General features: G+C 53.5%; 3 protein-coding genes across 7 annotated transcripts in view; 2 read left to right on the top strand and 1 right to left on the bottom strand.

Moving 5' to 3' along the window:
• Window positions 1–571, top strand: part of lrp8 (low density lipoprotein receptor-related protein 8, apolipoprotein e receptor) — a gene marked incomplete at its 5' end in the record, with an annotated part of 27,932 nt that extends 27,361 nt beyond the window's left edge. The window contains 1 exon segment of the mRNA XM_062452279.1: window positions 421–571. Within this exon segment, the coding sequence (XP_062308263.1) occupies window positions 421–571 (151 nt within the window).
• Window positions 572–3,591: 3,020 nt separating this feature from the next.
• usp1 (ubiquitin specific peptidase 1) lies at window positions 3,592–9,905 on the top strand. 5 transcript variants are annotated; one of them, XM_062452450.1, is made up of 9 exons: window positions 3,592–3,738; window positions 5,163–5,373; window positions 5,459–5,588; window positions 5,679–5,780; window positions 6,217–6,383; window positions 6,657–7,321; window positions 7,635–7,799; window positions 7,959–8,160; window positions 8,259–9,905. In XM_062452450.1, exons 2-9 carry the CDS (start codon window positions 5,210–5,212, stop codon window positions 8,956–8,958), a joined length of 2,295 nt encoding a protein of 764 aa, XP_062308434.1. In that variant the 5' UTR covers window positions 3,592–3,738; window positions 5,163–5,209; the 3' UTR covers window positions 8,959–9,905. The 5 variants fall into 5 exon arrangements, with proteins under 5 accessions (XP_062308434.1, XP_062308435.1, XP_062308430.1 ...); XM_062452451.1 differs by lacking the exon at window positions 3,592–3,738 and adding an exon at window positions 4,537–4,767; XM_062452446.1 differs by lacking the exon at window positions 3,592–3,738 and adding an exon at window positions 4,538–4,844.
• A 49-nt stretch (window positions 9,906–9,954) lies between these two features.
• Window positions 9,955–15,874, bottom strand: part of dock7 (dedicator of cytokinesis 7) — a 39,357-nt gene continuing 33,437 nt past the window's right edge. The window contains 9 exon segments of the mRNA XM_062452443.1: window positions 9,955–10,452; window positions 10,980–11,147; window positions 11,675–11,781; window positions 11,898–12,041; window positions 12,215–12,268; window positions 12,270–12,320; window positions 12,322–12,453; window positions 12,589–12,678; window positions 12,793–12,918. Of these exon segments, the coding sequence (XP_062308427.1) occupies window positions 10,410–10,452; window positions 10,980–11,147; window positions 11,675–11,781; window positions 11,898–12,041; window positions 12,215–12,268; window positions 12,270–12,320; window positions 12,322–12,453; window positions 12,589–12,678; window positions 12,793–12,918 (915 nt within the window). The 3' untranslated portion in view covers window positions 9,955–10,409.

Below are 15,874 nucleotides of genomic sequence, written 5' to 3'. Positions count from 1 at the left end.
GGTGAGCAGGGTGAACAGGGCTGTGCCGTGGGGCGGGAGCTTCTCTGGAGGCAACGAGCGCTCTGCTACGCACACTTCAGCCTACACCCAGGACACACACCAGCTCCGAAGGACCAGGACACACACACATTCACTCATCTACACACACTTATGCATCTACACACACACATTCACGCAATCTACACCCACGTAGACCCAGTTGTATCGACACACATACACACGTCACACACACACACTCCTGTTCCGCTCTAGCTACTCTCATGGCTGCCTCAGGGCGGGTTCTCCTTCACGCCGACTTCAACAGGAAGAGCCTGCCTCTCCAGCCAGCCAATCAGAGCGCTGCTGCTCCAGGAGGGCCTGACTGAGGAAAGCCCCTGTTCCTCTCACGACAGCCCTGTTTTTTCCTGCTCCTTGTACCAGGAGCCCGTTAAAAGGGCAACATGGGGACCGGCCGGGGGCCTGGCGTGAGGGCAGTCATTGTTTCTCCGACCCCCCCGCCCGGGTCCGCTCTGAGAAACGGGCCCCTCCTGCTACCCCCCCCAGGACAGGAAACAAAGGACAAGGGATGTAACTGGTCTGATCCTCTTGTGTGTGTGTGTGTGTGTGTGTGTGTATGTGTGTCCCTTCCCCCCCCCCCGGCTGTGCTAGAGCTAGCCCCACCCTATGTGACTCTGTGACCTCTGTACCACTGACTCCACCCACTCATGTTGAGCATGCTGGGATCAGAGCTCAAGAGCGCAGAGAAGGGGAAGAGGAGGGGAGGGGGAGGAGGGAAGGGGGAGAGGAGGAAAGGGGAAATGGAGAGGAGGGAAAGGGGGAGAGGGTAGGGATCAGAGAGAATGAGAGTCCTGGTCTGCTACAGGGGAACATGATACCCCCTGAGCTCCAACAGTCATGATGTCACGGCCCCCCGCCCCCCCCGCGCCCCCAGCTAACCCAAGCAGCAAGGGACCGGAGCTGTGACAGGCCAGGGGGGGGGGGGGGGCACAGGCCAGAGGGGGGGGGGGTGTTAGGGGGGACACCAGCCTGGAGGGTTCCACCAGGGGCACCCCGACAGGACACACACACACACACACACACATTCCCACCCCCCACACCAGCATGAGGGAGTGTGTGAAGCTCATAATCCCACTGGAGCTGTTAAGTGAAGGGGATAGCCCCCATAATCCTGTGAAGAGGAAAAACAATGTACTGTCAAATCCTTGTGACTTGTACGAATTTGCTCCATGAGTCACACACACACACACACACACACGCACACACACAGTGTATTTCCTTCCATTTGACGCCCATGTAATTCCACGCTCACATGTTGTTCAGAGCACTTGACTGCATCTGATCCAGAGGTCCTAGGTTCAAATCCCCCCCTGTACGCTGCTTTGGATGAAAGAGTCTGCCACGGGACTTCAGTATTTTGACACACAAACAGAGCCACTATTATGTATTAAGTATGCTATCCAGTGGGAGTCAACCAGAGGAGAATTCGAACCATCTGAGGGTCAATGGCACCTGGCCAGTAGTGATAAGGCACATAGAAGCACTGTGTTTCTCCACGCTATGGTTTACCTGTATACGAGTGTGTGTGTGTGTGTGTGTGTGTGTGTGTGTGTGTGTGTGTGTGTGTGTGTGGATGCGGATGGAGAATGTTTGGTATGTTAGGATGACAGAGTGCTCTGCCACAGTTGTGTGTTTGGAGAACTGCGTTCTGAGAACCCATCCATCCATCCCAGCATGCTCTGCTTCTCCTGGGTGGGCCCCTCCTCCATCCCCCTCCCCTCCATCAGATTAGCCCCAATATAAGACCCTCCTTCTTAACCTTGTTTTCAGGTTCTAACTAACTAAGACTGAGCTTGAACCTTTTCACTCAAACAGAAAAACCGTCAAACTTCAGTGATTAGCACAGACCACACACATCTTCAACATATTGATACTGACTGGGCCAAAGTATTGCACAGCCATAGAACAATCAGTCTAATTGTACAACCATGTTTATAATCCCTCTGTACCCTAGAGACAGAACAGAGCTTGCATAGCCACGAACTTGTGAGAACCAGAGCACTGGTTCATTCCAAGTTCACATGAATCACCTGCGCACTTCACAGAGTAGGACACAGATGCACAAACACACGCACACACACACACACACACATGCCATAAGGCACTGTAAACTATTGGCCTACTCCTGGGAATGACAGTTCAGCTGTGCAACACACACACACAAGCGAACCAAGGATCTCCAGTGCAATGGAACAGCGCATGTTTAAACACACACACGCACGCCTCCCAGAGGGTAACCTGGTAGGGTACCAGGTTACCTCGCCAGCCCCCCCCACGAGCAGCGCGCGGCGGAGCGAGGGCCGTTAACGCCGTCCCTTTAAGGCTGCCTCCCTCCACGCACGCGCTCAGACCGACCAGGAGCAGCGCTGCGTGTGTGGACGCTCACAGGGCGAGGCAGGAGCACCAGAGCCAGAGCTCCCGGCTCCCCACCCACCCCCCTGCTAGCAGGCCTGCAGTCATGCCAGGTTGGCTGGGAACAGAACCAGCTGGAAGACATAGCCAGCCCTGTAGGACTGTAAACTGAAATGGGAAAAGAGCTGAGGTAGACCTGTGAAGACAGACCTTAGCATGTTGCCTTGAGTGCACGCTACTGTGTGTGAGACGGAGAGAGAGTGTGTGTGTGTGTGCAGGGAACACTGTGTGTGTGTGAGTGTGTGTGTGTGAAGCATCCTCTTACTGCACGGAATTAGAAAGGCGCTAAAGGTAAACGAAGAGAAGCTAGCGCCACAGTATCAACACATGCAGAGACCAGCAAAAGGGAACGTGAATTACCCAGGAAGAGACGAGAGCCTTGAGATAAACACGTGGGGGAAGAGATGAAGAGAGAGAGAGATGAGTCAGAGATTATCTCTCTTACCTTCACCGCTGCCAAAGTTCCTCTGAGAGTCGCTGAGGTGTCGATGCTCTGAATCTCGCTACCCTCTCTCCCCGGGTGTGTGTGTGTGTCAGACTCACACACTAAGCATCTGGAACAGCAAGGAGAGTGATGAACTGTAGAGTTGAGCGTATAGAACCGACTGGGGTTGCAAATCACTTCAATACACAGGCAGCGCTACATTGAGGGAGTGGGTCTAGCTTGGCCAGACCCCCCCTCTTCCTCAGCCCTGGTCCAATCAGAGCATTGGGATCAGGCCTTAGATACTAGTAGGAGAGGGAGCGGGTATGAGAGTCAGCAACACTGAGGAAAACAGACAAGCCAAGAGTGGGATTTAAAACAGGACAGCCTGTACAATACATATGATATATATATAGGACTATGAAGTAGTTTGTTTGTGTGTGTGTGTGTCCAGATTGGATGGATGGGGGTCGTTACGTTAAGCCCCACTGCCCACTGTAATTAGAAAAACAGCACTGTAGGCTTCGTCGGTTTCAGGACATACTTGTCATTCTTGGAATGCATTACGCTATTGCTTAGCGCGGGATTCATTTCCCTCTAATGGTCCCAGTCAGGATAGCCTTGTTAAAGCTCTAAGCTGCAAGGCCATGGGCCTGCCTCCCACCCTCACCCTGTTTGGTCTGGAAGTAGCAGACCGCCTCTCTTCCTGTCAACAACTGTCCAATTCTCATGACTCTGCAGAGTAACCGAATTGTCAGTTCCACAGCCACAAGCACAACACCGGGATGCAGTGGAGAGGTTTCTGTTAAACCGCAACAACGACGACCCACCGTGAAGACAACAAGGTATATAGTTTCGTCTCTCGGGTTTCTGTCTAGCTACTCCGGGTTTAGGGGCATCCTATCACCGCCTGGCCAAAATAGATTCTCGAAGCTCACAGCTCAGCTCTATCGAGAGGTCGGTGTGCTGACCAAGCAAGGATGCTGCAGATGAGCTTGCATACATTATCATATGAGCCGTATTGACAAATTCACACGCTCTGTAGTAGGCTACCTAGGAGGCGAACAAGACCCCAGCCAGCACCATCAAGACGTCTCGAGAAGCGCCCGTTGCTGCATATTAAAATGCAACTGTCATTTCTTATTTGGCGCTCGCTGCAGTGTCACCTCGATAATCTACCCCGTGGATCTTAAACGTCTGGAAGCTAAAATAACGAAATGAGACATTGATTTATTTTTTCAAGAAATATTAACATCTGACTACCCTCGAATACGTCAGCCTTGGATAAGGCTGCATGAAATGTTTAGAGATTGCTGTAACATGCGAAGCATAAATAACCTACATTTCGACCATTGGGCCTATTCTTCCCATAAAAGACCCTCAATGGACAGGCATTATGTAATAAAAAAGTGAATAGTCTTACCGGTTTATCAGTCAAATGCTGCCGGATAGTGCTATGATACGAGTGATGCTGCACTCAACACGCAGAACAGCTCACGTCAAGCCTTTGCAATGCATGTTTGTTCAATGTTTCCCCCTGTTGGCGAACGGTTGTAACACAGAAATAAGAGACGGAAATGCAAGACCTTACCAAGATGGCTCACCTAAACGGACAGATATATGACGTTGGTGCCTCCCGAAATGCCTGACTTTCTTTAAAAGACATTTTCTTAAATGTAGATTATTTTATGCAACGACTCATAAATTTATTTATTATTTGGCATTTTAAAATTATTTCTCCCCACGAATAACCCTTGTTGTATTTAGTAAATTGTATACAAATGATCAGTGCAGGCGGTAGAGTACCGTGGGTCTTGCACTCGAAAAAGCGCCAAGATCTACGCACACCACCGTGGTTGTCAACTTGTTTTCAGGTGAACTGTAAAATGGCAAAGTAAAAGCGGAATAAACTGCATATGAAATGAATTAATAAGGACAGAGAACTGAACTGGTGAGACGACTGTAAGTTTGCTCTTAAGCTAGTTCGTTAGCGGCTGGAAACACGATGTTGTCACCGCCTCCTTCCAGAAGCGTTCGGTGGCTTGTTGCTAGCTAGCTAGCGGTTAGCTCATGGAGTTAAGTCAAGTGATTTTTAATTCAGCAATATCACGTCTCCGTGGCACGTAGCTGGTTAGATCATGACTACACTGTAAAGTTAGACTGAACTGGTAGTTAGTTTTGATATCTGTGTGTTGTTGGCATTGCAACGATTTGTAAGAATGTGTTCCTCATGGATGTTTTCTAACTTTGATCGTCTCCTTCCTGCCAGCAAGCTGCGCTGTTGTCGGTGTAAAGTTATTGGGACTGCATGCCAAAATGCCCGGTCTTCAGGGTGACAGCGTCGTAGCCGCTCTCGGCAGTCCCATCAAGAAAACCAAACTCTCCTTGAGGTTCTTCCATAAAAAAGAAGCCAAGCGAGCACTAGATTTCTCAGAGCCACACGCGGAGGAACACCAACCGGAGGACGCAGCCAGCGCCGGGTGAGTGTTGCGCACTCGCGTTATCTTCTAATATGCTCTTCCTGAGTTGATAAAACGCTAATCTTGATCACATACTGTGTTTCAGTTGTGAGCAGTTGGTGCCTGCCTCTGGTCCATCCTCGCCTCTCATCCCCTGCGAGAAAAAGGAAACCCTGGTTCCCTTTGTTGGGTTGAATAACCTTGGAAACACATGCTATCTCAACAGCATTCTGCAGGTAGGTTTGATCCCATTGCAGCTACATCACTTGTAAAATGCATGAAATTATGCTCTATGGTATTGAATTTGACTCATGTTTTCTTGACAGGTTCTGTACTACTGTCCAGGGCTGAGAGATGGCATTAAGAAACTTTACAATGTCTCCAAACGGAAAGACAAGCCTAAGGATGAAGATTGTAAAAGTGAAGAGGTACGGTACGTTTTTGATTTGCTCAGCCTCAAACAACTGAGCATCAGAAACTCTCACAACAAGCCTCTCCTCTCCTCCTCTCTCACTCCCTCTCCTATCCTTCCTCCTCTCTCACTCCCTCTCCTATCCTTCCTCCTCTCTCCCCTCCTCTCTCCCCCCTCCCCTCCTCTCTCCCCCCTCCCCTCTTCTCTCCCCCCTCCCCTCTTCTCTCCCCCCTCCCCTCCTCTCCCCCCCTCCCCTCCCCTCCTCTCTCCCCCCTCCCCTCCTCTCTCCCCCCTCCCCTCCTCTCCCCCCCTCCCCTCCTCTCCCCCCCTCCCCTCCTCTCTCCCCCCTCCCCTCCTCTCTCCCCCCCTCCCCTCCTCTCTCCCCCCTCCCCTCCTCTCTCCCCCCCTCCCCTCCTCTCTCCCCCCTCCCCTCCTCTCTCCCCCCTCTCCAGACAGGGGAAGTGGAGGATGTGTTGCCTGCTCACATGGAGCTGCTGAACAGCTTCCACAGCCTCATCACGTCAGCAGAGCAGCTCCAGTCCAGCTACCTGCTGAACCCCGACCTGCACTGCCACGCCGAGCTGGCCACGCCCCCTCGCAAGCTGCTCAACACCCTCAGGTGAGCGCCTCTGAAGTCACTGCAGCAGCTCACATGACAGAGAGGATTCTGGAAATTTGGTTAAATAGTTTAGTTCTTAGAATTAGTTTAACTATGTAACTTTTTTTACTTAATTTAAGATCCGTATATGTTTATAGTCTGCACCTTCCTGCCACAGTAAATTCTGTGTTTGTGTAACATACATGGAGAATAAACCGAATTCTGATTCTGAAAAGGATATGCACTCTGCCCAGAACGACTCCTAGACGTGTGTGTGTGTGTGTGTGTGTGCAGGCAGCTGAACCCCATGTACGAGGGCTACCTTCAACACGACGCCCAGGAGGTGCTGCAGTGCATCCTGGGAAACATCCAGGAGGCCTCCGACACCATCAGGAAGGAGCTGCACAGCGCCGCCACGCTGGCCACCGGCGGAACTGCAGAGGAGGAGGACGAGGAGGCCCTGCTGAGCGGGAAGCGGAAGAGCGACACGGAGGCCGGAAACGCCAAGAAGAAGACCAGACCCCTGGAGCAGAGCCAGGGGCCCCAGGAGCAGAGCCAGGACGCCCAGGACGGCAAGCCCTTTACACGCTCCAAGAGGAAGTCCTCCAGTGACATCACAACAGACAGCAGCAAGACCGAGGGAGCGGAGGAGGAGGAGAGACAGGAAAAGGAGGGAGGAGGAGACGAGAGAGAGGGCAAAGGCGAAGACCCGCCGAAGGAGGGGAAGAGGAGGTCTGTGAGGAGCTGGCTGGGATCCAACAGGAAGCAGCCCAGCATCTTCTCCAAGTTCCGCAGCTTGGGGAGGATCAGCTCCCAGCGGGGGGCGAGGTCGGAGGAGGCCACGCCTGGCCTGGAGGCTGGGAGGCCCCCGGTCCAGGAGACGGGACACCCTGGGAAGACCCCCGTCCAGGAGACCACCACACACCAGTCTGGGAGAGAGAGGACAAGCAGACGCGAAGGTATGAAGCGAGCGTCCAGTAACCCCACAGTTAGCTCCGCGCGCTGCCTCCGAGCTGCGGGCCGGCTGTGACCAGGGGCTCAGGGTGGGACCAGGGGCTCAGGGTGGGACCAGGGGCTCAGGGTGGGACCAGGGGCTCAGGGTGGGACCAGGGGCTCAGGGTGGGACCAGGGGCTCAGGGTGGGACCAGGGGCTCAGGGTGGGACCAGGGGCTCAGGGTGGGACCAGGGGCTCAGGGTGGGACCAGGGGCTCAGGGTGGGACCAGGGGCTCAGGGTGGGACCAGGGGCTCAGGGTGTGTGGTTGTCCCCCCAGAGAGCGAGGTGGTGGGGCTGATGGAGAGGCTGTTCCAGGGCCGGCTGGTGCTGAGGACGCGCTGCCTGGAGTGTGAGAGCTCCACGGAGAGGAGAGAGGACTTCCAGGACGTCAGCGTGCCTGTGCAGGAGGACGAACACTGCGGCCCCGAGAGCAGCTCAGAGGGTAACACACACACAGTACTCACACACACACACACAGTACTCACACACACACACACAGTACTTACACACACACACACACACACAGTACCTATACTTAGTGCCTTTTGAAATAATCACTGACGAGCAAACGGATCTAAAGTCTTTCTGCTGTCTCCCCCAGTGTCTCCAGACCCCAAGCCGGAGTTAAAGACTCTCCAGTGGGCCATCTCCCAGTTTGCCTCGGTGGAGCGCATCGTGGGGGAGGACAAGTACTTCTGTGAGACCTGTCTCCACTACACGGAGGCAGAGAGGAGCCTGCTGTTCGACAAGACCCCCGAGGTCGTCACCATCCACCTCAAGTGCTTCTCAGCCAACAGCCTCGAGTACGACTGACCGCTAACTGTCATGGTGTCAGGCGTGTCACGGTTCCTAAGCTACAGCCTGGGTGAACTGACCTGGTGTCTTTTTCTCTCCTGTTCAGGATGGACCCGTACGCCGGCCTGTCCAAGGTGAACACGCCCCTGCTCACTCCCCTGACCCTGTCCCTGGAGGAGTGGTGCACGCGGCCCTCAGCCACCGGGGGGCAGCACTACCAGCTGTTTGCCGTGGTGATGCACAGCGGCGTGACCATCAGCAGCGGACACTACACCACCTACGTCAGGATGAGCGACCTGAAGAACACCCAGCTCTGGCCGCAGGAGGGCGGCGAGGAGGAGGAGGGGGCCGGGGGGAAGAAGGAGGAGGAGGTGCTGGAGTACGACGACGGCGAGGTGTCCTTCAGTCTGGCCAAGCGGCCGGGCCGAGCCGCCGTCAGCCAGCTGGGGGTCAAGAAGCCGTCGGAGGGGGTGGCCCTCCTGGGGGGGCAGAGGAGCCTGGTCAGCTACGACCTGGGCTGCAGCAAGACCAACACCGACAAGACTGAGAGCAGCAGGGGGCGGAGGAAGGCCGGCGGGCCGCTAGCCAGCCCCGGGGCCAGGAAGGAGGCCGGGGGAGGGGAGGAGCAGGGGGGGGCGGAGCAGGCCCTGAGCAGCCTGATGAGCTACGAGGGGAAGTGGCTTCTGTTTGACGACTCGGAGGTGCACCTGTTTGAGGAGGAGGACTTTCTGAGAGCCTGCTCACCTCAGACCTGCTCCACTTCCACTCCCTACCTGCTGTTCTACAGGAGAAGCCCTCCACTGTGACCCCCCCGGCACATCCCATTTCTCTCTACTCCTTTCTTCCTACCTGTGTTTATTCCCCCCCTCCCAGGATGCAGACAGACTGGAGAAGCTATAGGGCCTCATGTCCGCCAACATAATGCTAAACCTTGACTGTCTAACCTCAGTACATTTCTTTCTGCTAAGTGCTTGCACATGTTTGTGTACGTGGACTTCAGACGGCACCTTCAGACTTCCAATGCCCATGAATTTGTCAGAAACGTTAGGTGACACAGGACTTTCAGGAACCGTCGAGGAGGGAGACTAGTGGTGTGCTGTGTGTCACCCTTGACGGTACTCCTCCGGTCTCAAACGCTCCTCAGAACACCCTCTCCTGCACTGTGTCGGTTTTGCGGTTTTTAGATTATTTTTTTATAAAGAGCGCATTTTATTCTTGTACATGGTTCTTCACCCTTGGCTGGGTGAAGCTCTCGTCATTTTCAGATTCCACTCGGACCGTCCATGTCCAGGTAGGACGGTCAGGAATGTTCTGGAATCTTTGAAGCAAGCTGGACATTATTTACTGCAGGTTGGGTGAGATGTTTGTGCATTAGATGAACCCAATATCCTTCTGTATAAACTGCTTCATTGGTGAGTCAGTCATAATGTAAACATACTTGAGTAACTTGTTACTCTCTGTTTGCGTAGATGTGTCTGGCCAGGCATCAGGGATGTACGTGGTTGATCGTCTAGTAAAGTTCGCCACCAGTACCTCATTCCAGCTCAACAAGCTCTGGTCACCATATCACGTTGGAAGGCTTCTGCACAAGCAGCCTCGCTAGCAGCAATCCAGATGAAACTTTAATGTTCTCGGTCTGAAATGATCTGCCTTGCTGTGCAACATGTTCTTAAAAGCTACTGGGTTTTATGTTCAGTGTGAATATTTTCTAGCTCTATTCCTCCTGCTGTTGACTTTTACAAATAAACAAAATAATGACTTTGTAAATGACTGCTAGTTTGCGGCATCACCAATGATCACACTTTAGACATTTAAATATTTATTTAGTAAAATATTTAAAGTAAACAAACTACATAACTATGGAAGTTGAAAACATTTCCCTACCTTTAAACAAATGTAGCTTAACTAAAAATGATAAACATGATAAATAGTACCTTTTTTTTTTCTTTTCCGACCAGATGGATTAAATAGTAAACTTTCAAGTTGTAAAATGCATTGATACACAGTAAAAAAAAATAAAAGTGCACGCATGAAGTAAAATACAGATTTGACACATCGTACGTAGTGAGAACCACTTGCTCAGCCCACTGATTGCGTAACAGGCTGTCTGTAAACGAGTAAGACACTGGAATGACGTACCGAGTTGCATGTGGCTTCTCTTGCTACCGGGAACACTGGCTTTCAGAGGACGCAGTCATATTTACACACACACATTATGAATAAATTAAGGTCATGATTCGCTCGCTCTTCTCTCTCGTCAAACGTCGAGCTTGCGAAGGCTCATCCTGCTGAAGGAATCCCTGCGTGAGAAGAAACGTCGGTTAGTTACCTCCATACCTTTTTATCGTACGAATACATCTTTACTCATATTTTTCCACTTTCTCTCATGTACCCTCTGTTGTACCTCCTCCCCAATTGAGAAACAGAACTAGAAGGTTCCTTCAGCCCCACCGTTTGCCATGTTTCCACCGCAAGAACTTTCTCCCTTAGCTAACTAGTTGTTCCCCCACTCCCAGAGATCTCCCAGATGGGTAGATCTCCCAGATGGGTAGTACTACCCCTGCAGTACTAGTCGGTTCCTGCGGTGGAAACGCAGCTACACACTAAAGTTCCAGGAAAGTAAAATAGTGACTTGATAAACAAGACTGATCTTGAAGAACAAAACTACCTTGTCAAGCTGTCCGTTTGCTGCATGGTGTTAGAAGGTAAAACCAAAACATCAGTACAAAAGCAGGAGGGGGGGGGGTGTTAGAAGGGGATAAAAAGAAAAGCATTTGGATGGAAATTTGAATGCATGTGCTATCTAGGCTAGTCTATGCAAACAGACCTGTGGGAGATGACCTGCAGCACAGGCTTGTACAGCTGGGGGATCTTCCTGTTGATGAGCGGCTGCAGGGACTCCTTCAGGCGGTGGTAGTTCCTCTCCAGCTCCCGCTGGTACTCCTTCTGGTCTGGACCAATCAGGCTCTTGTTTTTACGGAGGGCGTCCTCACACCTGGAGGGGGGAGGGGAGGAGAGGGGAGAGGAGAGGAGAGGAGGGAGGAGAGGAGAGGAGAAGAGGAGAGGAGGGAGGAGAGGGGGGAAGAGGAGAGGGGGGAGGAGAGGGGAGAGGAAGGAGGAGAAGAGGAGAGGGGGGAGGAGAGGAGAGGGGGGAGGAGAGGAGAGGGGGGAGGAGAGGACAGGAGGGGGGAGAGGAGAGGAGGGGGGAGAGGAGAGGGGGGAGGAGAGGAGAGGAGGGAGGAGAGGAGAGGGGGGAGGAGAGGAGAGGGGAGGAGAGGAGAAGAGAGGAGGGGGGAGGAGAGGAGGGAGGAGAAGAGAGGAGGGAAGAGGAGAGGGGAGGAGGGAAGAGAGGAGAGGGGGGAGGAGAGGAGAGGGGAGAGGAGAGGGGGGAGGAGAGGAGAGGAGGGAAGAGAGGAGAGGGGGGAGGAGAGGAGAGGGAGAACATGAATGACATCACTGGCGGCTCTGGTCAAACCCGCCTCACCCGTCACCCTCCTAGTGGTGGCTGAAGGATGACCGTACCTCTTGGTGAAGTCCTTGAAGCACAGCCGGAGCTTGTTGTGGTGTCGGTAGAGCTTGGGGTCGCTGGGGATCTCTGACAGGAACACCTGCGCTACTTCCAGCGGCCCCTGAGCAGAAACATCCCAAACAACCATGGATTTTTCCAGCAGACGCTTTGGAGCCGAAGCCAGGAACAGAGAGAGGGGGCGGGGGGATTTGAACCTGCAGTCTTCTGACCTCCTACCTGGTTGACGGTTGTTCCCACGGAGCCCTGCAGGACCATCTGCAGCATCTTGGCGTCAGCAGGGTCCTGGTGGGTGGCGAACGCCAGCTCCTGGGTCTTCTTCTGCATGTCCTCGATGGCCACCTCGATGGGCATGGAGATGACCTGCCACCAGACGGGGGAGAGAGGGAGCGAGGGAGAGATAGACAGGAGAGGGCGCTCTTATCCAGAACACTTACATCCCCCCTCTCTCTCCCCTCCCTCCCCCCCACCTCTCTTGTCTGATAAAGCCGAGGTAATACCCAGAACACATCGCCAACCCCCTCGTCAGATCTCACCTCCTCCTTGTGGATGATGTTGATGCGGGTCTTGATGTAGGGAAAGGCGTGGGAGGGTGGTGAGGATGGTTTTGCGTTTGAACTGCTCGTGCAGGTCCCCGTGCGCCGCGGCCGTCCAGGGTGAAGGGCGTGCAGTACACGAAGCGCCGCAGGTTGTAGTTCTTGTCGAAGTAGGTGATCCGGTCCTTCATCTCGAACGTGTCGAAGTACGGCTCCACGTAGGTGATCTGGACAAAGGCCTGGAGGAGAGGAGGGAGAGCTCACCAGCTAGTTCGCACAAGGAGCTGGAACTTTTTACTTCAAAAACCCAAGCAAGTATGGATGTGTATTATTGTTTTGTTGTGTATTTGAATCGTTTTGAGCGTCCGGCTGACCTTGTTGGGGTCCAGTTTGATCTTGTCCACTGGGTTAGAGTCCTTGATGACCTCTACTTGGTCCTCCCCAAGGCGCTCGCCGTAGAAACCCTGAACCCAGCCATGGAGCCAGTTAGAACCACACACACAGACAGGCCCTCACACAGACCACAGACCTCCAGCTCCACCACAACACGTTCTGGGGGGTTCCAGGTTCCCTTTTACCTCCAGTCTGTGAGAGATCTCAGCCAGCTTGGTGATGGCTGGCTCTTTGTACACAAACTCCTGCTCGTCCAAATCTCCGAACTTGGAGCCGTAGAAGCCGACTCGAAGTAAGTCCCCGAACATCCTCTTCCCAATCTGCCGGGGGAAGGAGAAGACGTCTGAGAGGGGCGATGTGTCAGTGGGTCAGCGTACGTCATGTGATGACGATAAACTGCGACAGAATCTGTACTGTATCTAGAAAACAAATCTTCTTAACGTCAGGTGCAGGGTTATGAGCCTGGGCATGAGGAGGGGGGCACCAGAAAGAGACCGACTTTATCGGGCAGCGCAAGCCAAGGATCCACCAGCCAATATAAACATAGATTTACATTTAGTCATTTAGCAGACGCTCTTATCCAGAGCGACTTACAGTAAGTACAGGGACATTCCCCCGAGGCAAGTAGGGTGAAGTGCCTTGCCCAAGGACACAACGTCAGTTGGCATGACCGGAGAATCGAACTGGCAACCTTCGGATTACCAGCCCGATTCCCTAACCGCTCAGCCACCTGACTCCCATAGATAAGACAGTGTGATTAATGGATAAATGTTTGGACATACGGCCGTGGTGCGTGTTCGGCGTTGCGTCAGTCAGTTGAAGGAGCACAGACACGGGATGGATAGGCGTGTGTGTGTGTGTGTGTGTGCACCTAGCAGGTTGCATTTGTGCATGTAGGTGTGTGTGTGTGTGCATATAAAGATCTATGAGAGGATGTGTGTGTGCGCTTCCGAGGATGTGTGTGTGCGTGTCATATTTTCTTGTTCTGTCTAGACAGAGAGCAGGGCAGCCTGTTGGATGCTGGTGTCAACAACCTCCAGTTGAGTCCTTGATACTGTACTGAGTGTGAACCTGACCCCTGACCCCAGGCCATGTGACCACAGCTGGAAAGGTAGATTGAGGATATGGCTGTGGCGGTTTAAATCTGGCTAAACTTAGTAAACATTATCCAGGCTGGTAGAGCTGGTGCAGAACGACAACTGCATCAGGGAGAGAGAGAGAGGAGGATGCCTCAATGTCAACTAGAGGGAGAGACGGAGAGAGAGAGACAGACAAGGACAGAGAGAGACAGGGGGAGAGAGAGACAGGGAGAGAGAGAGAGAGAGAGACAGGGAGAGAGAGACAGGGGAGAGAGAGAGGGGAGGCTATACAAAACAAAAACAGATCAGGACTGAGCCAAACCAGGTCAATACACCTCGAGACATTTCCCTGAGCGGAGCCAGCCTGACCAGGCAGGAACACCTCCTCTCACACACACACACACACACACACGTACACACACACACACACACACACACGTACAGACGACAGGAGGCAGGAATAACCTCAGGCCAGCAGAGCTTGTGAGAGATGATTTGGCTTAACCCTGGCTGACAGAATTTCGTTTTTTATTCCTTACAGCAAAGTAAATGTTGAAAGTAAAAGGCAGCCTGGGATGAGCAACTTACCACAACACACAGTAAGTAAAGTGGAAAGGAAGGGGTCGGCAACCGGGGAAAACAGGAGAAAAACAAGGAGAACACATTTTAATCAGGGCCGGGGTACTTCCATGAGACGCTAACACAAACAAACATAAACAAACAAACATAAACAAACAAACATAAACAAACAAACAGGGGCAGGCACTTTTTTTTTTTGCAAATGCAGACAAACTCAAACGAATCCCGAACATGCCGAAACAGAGAGAGAGAGAGAGAGAGAGAAAATGCAGTCTAAGTGGAAAGGAGATAGTGAGGGGGGGGGGCACAGTTCCTACATCCCCTAGAAACACGATTCAGGGGACCCCCCCACCCCAGGGGGCAGCACAGGCCCGCCAGGCTTATCATGCAGCGAACATGAGCAACACGAAGGTTAATACCTGTTACACACACGACAAGAGTGCTGATGAGTGGAATACAGAACCCAGGGGTCGACTTAGTCTGTCTCGTCTGAAACGGGAATAACTCAACTTGTACTGTGACTAACCGAAGGACACATAAAACAAATGTGGAAGAAAAAGAGATTTATTATAAACTTTTATCCCTCCATGGGGAGAAAAACAAGCACGTTTTTGGATGCAGTCCCATCGTGGAGTTTGGGTCGATGCCAGATTGCAACAGAATGTGAGGATTCGTGTCGGTGTGTGTGCTAAGTGCGACTTTCTCACCAAAAGGTTACTGTACGTTTAACCCTGTTTGTTAAGAGTTACTGTACGTTTAACCCTGTTTGTTAAGAGTTACTGTACGTTTAACCCTGTTTGTTAAGGGCGTACTGAAATCGAACCCCGTGGCCCGAAGATGAGATGAGAGAGGATGAGGAGGCGTGGTGCCCGTGGCGGTACGAGCAACGGTGACAAGCGATGGTGACAAGCGATGGTGACAAGCGATGGTGACAAGCGATGGTGTTCTGACTGACAGGGGGAGGGAGGAAGGGGAGGGAGGAGGGGGAGAGAGGGAGGAGGGGGAGGGAGGAGGGGCGCGGGAGGGAGGAGGGGGAGAGAGGGAGGAGGGGGAGGGAGGGAGAGGGAGGGAGGAGGGGGGCAAGAGGGGGAGGGAGGAGGGGCGCGGGAGGGAGGAGGGGGAGAGAGGGAGGAGGGGGAGGGAGGGGGGGCGCGGGAGGGAGGAGGGGGAGAGAGGGAGGAGGGGGAGGGAGGAGGGGCGCGGGAGGGAGGAGGGGGAGAGAGGGAGGAGGGGGAGGGAGGAGGGGCGCGGGAGGGAGGAGGGGGAGAGAGGGAGGAGGGGGAGGGAGAGGGAGGGAGGAGGGGGGCAAGAGGGGGAGGGAGGAGGGGCGCGGGAGGGAGGAGGGGGAGAGAGGGAGGAGGGGGAGGGAGGGGGGCAAGAGGGGGGCAGGAGGGGGAGAGAGGGAGGAGGGGGAGGGAGGAGGGGCGCGGGAGGGAGGAGGGGGAGAGAGGGAGGAGGGGAGGGAGGGAGAGGGAGGGAGGAGGGGGGCAAGAGGGGGAGGGAGGAGGGGCGCGGGAGGGAGGAGGGGGAGAGAGGGAGGAGGGGGAGGGAGGGGGGCAAGAGGGGGGCAGGAGGGAGGTGCACGTGACTCATTCAACCGCAAACGCTT

The sequence above is a fragment of the Osmerus eperlanus genome, chromosome 26 (assembly GCF_963692335.1).
Source record: "Osmerus eperlanus chromosome 26, fOsmEpe2.1, whole genome shotgun sequence".
Classification (NCBI taxonomy): Eukaryota; Metazoa; Chordata; class Actinopteri; order Osmeriformes; family Osmeridae; genus Osmerus; species Osmerus eperlanus.
This window is presented reverse-complemented; position numbering and strand designations above follow the sequence as displayed.

Coding starts and splice junctions, on each gene's coding strand:
- usp1 (XM_062452450.1), top strand. CDS start 5,210: ATGCCCGGTCTTCAGGGTGACAGCGTCGTAGCCGCTCTCGGCAGTCCC. Junction 6,384..6,656: donor AAGCTGCTCAACACCCTCAG/GTGAGCGCCTCT, acceptor GTGTGTGTGCAG/GCAGCTGAACCCCATGTACG. Junction 7,322..7,634: donor GAGGACAAGCAGACGCGAAG/GTATGAAGCGAG, acceptor TTGTCCCCCCAG/AGAGCGAGGTGGTGGGGCTG.